General features: G+C 36.4%; 1 protein-coding gene across 1 annotated transcript in view; it reads right to left on the bottom strand.

The window, feature by feature from the left end:
- Positions 1 to 6,076, bottom strand: part of SPATA17 (spermatogenesis associated 17) — an 80,502-nt gene that overhangs the window by 31,968 nt on the left and 42,458 nt on the right. The window contains exon 7 of the mRNA XM_015822534.2: positions 4,141 to 4,335. Within this exon, the coding sequence (XP_015678020.1) occupies positions 4,141 to 4,335 (195 nt within the window). The remainder of the gene's footprint in view (positions 1 to 4,140; positions 4,336 to 6,076) is intronic.

The raw sequence follows: 6,076 nt of genomic DNA, 5'->3' as shown, positions 1-6,076 counted from the left end.
CCTCTCTAAGTTTATTGAAATTAGCTCTCTTGAAGTCCAAGACTCTAGTTTGACTGTGTTCTATTGCTTGTGCTTCCATAATGTTGAATTCCAATATTGCATGATCACTTCCTCCCAAGGTTCCTATGGCTTCAACACCTTCTATCATTTCATCTCTGTTAGTGAGAATTAGGTCCAAAATGGCTAATCCCCTAGTTCCTTTCTCTACTTTTTGGGAGACAAAGTTGTCTGCTAGGTTTGTCAGGAATCTGTTTTATCTTCCACTTGGTGCAGAGTTTGTGTCCCAGTTGATGGCAGGGTAGTTAAAGTCCCCCATTACTATTGTGATGTGCTTCCTACATACCTTAGTTAGCTGACTAGCAAAAAGTTCATCTATTTCCTGTGTTTGGTTGGGTGGCCTATAGTATACACCTATGGCAATGTCGTTTTCCCCCCCCCTTTTATATTGACCCACAGTTTTCATCATTGTTGTGCTCTATTTCTGTAGAGATGTAGTTATTTCTTATATAGAGAGCAACTCCACCTCCTCTTTTATTTGGTCTGTTTCTTTTAATAATTTAAATCCCTCTAGCTGTGTGTTCCATTTGTGGGTTTCGTCCCACCATGTTTCCGTTATGGCAACAATATCATATCTGCCCTCATTAACCTGAATTTCTAGTTCACCCTGTTTGCTGTTCATACTCTGTGCATTTGTGTATAGACATTTTAGTCCTTTATGACCGACCCTGTGTTTACTTCCTACATAACCTGTGTGGTACCTGAGTTCCCCTAATGTCTTACCACCTATTTGGTTAGTGCACTTTGTGTGGCACTCGCTATTAAGAGCTTGATTTTGCTTGACAGCAAGGTGGATGTTCTTGTCCACACACACATCTATGTTACATGCACTGATAGCCCTATAATTTTTAGACTGCCGGGGACAGGGATTTTCTGTATCAGTTAGCTCACTGTCTCCACTGTTTAGTTTAAATATTCCTCCAGAAAATCTGTGAATTTATAGCCAAGTAACTCAGTCCCTTTCTTTGATGGATGCAAACCATCTCTTTTGTACATTTCTTCATTGGATCAGCTGCTGACATCATGACTAATATATCCAAAGCCTTCCCCTTTACTCCACTCCTTTAGCCACATATTGAATTGTGCTATACACTGGCCTTTTCCATTTTGGTCCTTATACACTGGTAAGACCTCTGAAAAAATAAGCCTACAGCCTATTCTGCTAAGTTCCTGCCCCAGGCTCTGGAATTCATTCTGCACAGTGAGTACATCTTTTTGGGACAAATCGTTAGTGCCAAGATGTACAATAGCCTCCACATCACAGTCCTTGCTGGCATTCTTGATTATTTTACAAATACGCTTCTTGTCCCTACTGGCAGTAGCACCTGGAAGACACCTGACCTCATTTGAAACCTCTGTGTCCTTTCCTAAATTTACATCCCTTATAATTGAATCACCAACCAGAAGGTGGCTTCTCTTTTTGGGTGCCTTTCTGTTCTTGCATGACTCATGTGTAATACCTGATTCGCACTTCTCCCTGTCGAAAACAAGTTCTTCATCTCGGACCAAGATCCCCTGCTTATTTGAGTTGTCATCACAAATACCTTTACCTGTCTCCTTAATGTCCCTATTAAGGTCAGCAAGGGCACTGTATCTGTTATGCAGGGACACAGCAAAAGCTTTGTGTTTATGGTTCACAGCTCTCACCCTGCCAGATCCCACGGTTCTCCACACTGCCCTTCTCCTGCAGGATCTTTGTGGTAGAGAGGGCTGATAGCTTGGAGGCTCAGTGGAGTAGAAGCCTGAACTGGACACCTAATTTCTGCCTGAAGAGCAGAGATTACAGACCCTAGATAAGTAATCTGTCCTTGTAGACTAGACTAGTGTTTCTGAGTTTGCCCCACAGCTTTGTTCTGGAAAGAAGAAGGTTAAATTTATACCAGAATTCAATAAATACAGTGTATAATACAGAACCTAGCTTGGATGGAAGCTTTTCAGTCAGAGCTTACAAAATAAGAACATTATCAAAATTGAGATTCTAGCTCTGAAATCTGCCCACTCATCTGCCAGTGTTCAGATAAATATATATATATATATACAGACCTGATAAACATAGAATAAAGGATGGATGACCACCACTGTGTAAGGCAACGGTTTGTAATTGTGTTTATTTCTGAATTAAAAGTCATACTTCAGATAGAACATACCTATCAGCAGTATAAACATTGTCTATATAAATTAAATACCACTTTCCTTAAGTGAGATCTAAAGATGAGTTAACATTTATTCCTTAAAAATTTGAAAGAAATGCAGCTCATACTTTTAACACTCTCCTTGAGCACTTTTTTACTATCATGACATACGGTGGCTAATATAGAAAAACAGTTAATGTCAAATACTGCTGTCACAAAATACTAAGCCACAAGCATGGTTAGTAATTATAAATCCCCATTTTAACGTCACCCAGCCATTTTCAGAACAGTACATTCTGCTGGATTTTCTTTCCCAGCTGTTTCATCAGCTCAGGCCAATGTCCTTTCTCAGAAATATACCTCTAAACTGTGTTGTCCACGGATTTAGCCGTGTGACTCCCATTAACATCAATAAGAGTCACACAGTTAAATCTACGCACAGCACTTTGAAAATTTACTCCACAGCATACATCCCAGGGCACTGAAAGGATTAAAGTATTATACCGCAATTTCCCCCTTCAAGATACCAGAAAATAAACAAAAGTCTTCTGCTTTGTTCTAAAAGGCTTTAAGTTTCTTGGTGTCTCGACTAAGGGGGAGAAAAGATTACAAAATAGCCTAAAACAAGAGAAATATCAGATCAACACATTGTATAACAATTTGTGGTTTTACAATGGTCGATTATAATCAGGATACTCCATCCACCCTAAGGAATAGCTTAATGGATTTTAATTGACCACTGAACACAGCAACAAGTTTTTACAGATTTTATACTCCTATTCTAAATACTGGCATTTTCTTTTTAACTTTTAAAATACTCATGATTCCTATATAATGTAGACTGAACAAAGTTATACCTTCCAAATAATATGTTCCTGTTGACTTTTTAAATCTCTTAAATTTATCTTTTTATCTGTGGAAAATTTAATAAAGTAAATTGAGTAAAAAGATTACATTCTCAGCAAGGTAGATAAATTTACCCCCCCTTTTTTAATCTGAGGCTGCAAATGAGGCTAGTGGAAAACCATGTAAAGTGTACTAACAGTATATGCCTTTTTTTAAATTACTGAACTGATTTCAAAATGCGAAACATGCTCCACGTGAACATAGAACATATGAGCATCCTAGTCTTATCAGGATAAATTGTTTCCTACATTTTGATATTCCTGCTAAGGCCCTCTGTCTTGAGAATTATTATAAAAGGGTTATGGCCATTTTAGTAAAAAGGTCATCAGTTCCAAATAATTGGGGGGGGGGAAGAAAAATGAAAAAATAAAATAAAAACAAATTGTGTTGGGCGTTCTAACTATTCTAGTCATGTAATTGCTTCCATGTCTCTATGGTACCATTTATCCCCCTCACCCCAATTTGGAAACCATAGTGGGGGAGAATCAAAACAAAACAAAATAACTAGAGGGATAATCACTGAAAAGGGAATGGGGGGGGGGAATCGGCAAGGGATGGAAGGGATTGGAATCCTCCACACTGAGTCTTCTTGAATTCTGCCTAGCTCCTACATTAAGACTAAATATAGAAATATAAGAGAGTGATCTTGATATCCTAACCATAGAAAAATGCAACTCTGGATGGTTAATTACTGAAGGAAGAGAAGACCCAAGAAAATCAAGATTCAGGAAGATTTGCTCATTCACAAGTAAGAGTCTTACAAATGTGACAATCAGTACAAATAGAAATTGGGGCTGAAGAAAAGGGAATAAAGGAATTCAATACTGCATCTGCATCTGATGATGTTTCCTAGTTTGGTAATGAAATGTCTGCAGGAAAACAACCAAGGTCAGAGGCACCAAGGATCCCACAGTTCAACCTTGAACTACATATATTCTCTTCTATAAGTAATTCATTGTTCTCTGGAAGGATCCCCCTACAGCAATTTTAGAAAGAAATCAGCTGTTAATAGCAATGGGTGCCTAAAAGTCATTAAGCATATTACCTGTGGTTTGTGTCTTCCAATTGGAGGAAGAGTTGACATCATTTGAAAACCAAAGGAATCAGAATAAGTCTGCCATGGAAGATCCATAGCATTTTTCTCAATCTTCTTTTTGTGCCTCAAAGGTTTAGCTTTCTTTAATTGCATTTCCCACGGATCAGGTGACTTTCGATAGGGTGAATTATATATGCCTGCAATCTAAAACACAGTATAATTTTTTTATGTTTATTTGAATTATGTCATTGAAATCAATATAAGTAATATTTTTTAAAAAATTGTTTACTTTTGAATCAGAAAAGGACAAAAATATAATGCTTATACATATAATTAGCTTTTCACATCAACTACAATTTATTTTTTGAATTTTTTTTCATAGTTTTCAAAATTCTTTCAGCAGGAAACCATTTCTACTGGACTTTAGACACAACATTTAAAGCTATAGTGTAGCAAAAAGATACAAATTATATGATATTGTTACCTTACATGATGTATACATGTAATCCTCGACTTATGACCATATTGGATCCCAGAATTTTCATCATAAGTCATGACAGTCATAAGTCAAGGCAACCACATGACCAATTTTGTGGTTTTTTTGTGGCAGTTGTTGAGTACACTCCACAATCTTTAAATGAACATGGCAATCATTAAGTCATTATTTTTTGTTACTAGGTCATTAATTTTGCTTTCTCAGCCAGCTCCATTAATTTCACAATCCATTCTTCTGCTGTAGGAGTTTGCGTATCTTTCTACCTATGTGCCTATGTAAGTCTTGCTGCTATCATATATAAGAACAAAGTCACGTTTCTTCTCAGTTTTGTATCCATCTTATTTATCCATTCGTTAAGCAAACATTACAGTCAATAAGCAAATCACTGTATTCCTATGGGGGGGCTGTCATAACTCTGAATGGTCGCTAAGTGACCAATTGTAAGTCAAGAACTACCTTTATTCCATCACAGAGTTAGAATACATATAGGATCACAGAAAGATGTCTTAAAGGAAGTCAAATTATTTGTCCATCTAGCTCAGCATTATCTATTATGATAGTTTTATGCTCTAAATTTTTCCATTATTTTCCCATTATTTTTGCATTCTATTCTTTATGATAGGGCAGGATAGAGAGGCTGAAGGAGAAACTGACATGGATTCCTGCTCCATACCCGTTGTGTGTTGCATAAACATTATGTGCCATTCAAACTGCTGTTATCATTCCTTATTACAGGAACTAAGGAAGACACTGGGAAATGTGACTTAAGGTACCAGAGAAAAGAGCTGAGAACTTCTGCACAGAAAACAGGTGTTGTATCATACTGTTATATCTCTTTGTGATTCAAGAACACTAACACTGTAGGATAAATCATTTCTTCAGACAAGTTTGTTTCCATTGCTGATTTTGGCATCAAGGAATGCCTGAAAAACTTCCAATTTACTGACAGGATTCTAAAAATAACCACTAGTTATAAAGGCTATCCTATGTCATCTGTTTTTTAAATCTGGGATTGTAGAGGTCAGCAAGACTAGTCATAATGTTTTTTTATCTATTTCAGGAGATAGGGAAGGTCTAAATGAGATCTCGTAGCCTGTCATTTTGATTAAAATAGATAGTGTGATCTCTAAATAAAATACCAGCAATAAATTTTGAATAATAAATACAATCCACAGCATCTTATACATAATACCTTTTTTACTCATCTAATTTGAAATACAGAACTCTAGAATTCTTATACCTGTCTTCAAAGAGTATGTGCTCGTAATAATTGTGCCTGTCTTCTCCTGGCTTACACATTTTTAGGTGACAAAAGAATTCTACATTGCATTTCAAAAGTGATTATAAAATAATTTATATATAACTATTATGACTTGGCTATCCTTTTCATAATAATCCATATTGATTAATTTACCCTTTTACCATTAGCAAAACTGAATTTATGTTTCT

Source organism: Protobothrops mucrosquamatus, unplaced genomic scaffold (genome assembly GCF_001527695.2).
Source record: "Protobothrops mucrosquamatus isolate PMUCROS unplaced genomic scaffold, P.Mucros_1.0 scaffold_176, whole genome shotgun sequence".
Lineage (NCBI taxonomy): Eukaryota > Metazoa > Chordata > Lepidosauria > Squamata > Viperidae > Protobothrops > Protobothrops mucrosquamatus.
This window is presented reverse-complemented; position numbering and strand designations above follow the sequence as displayed.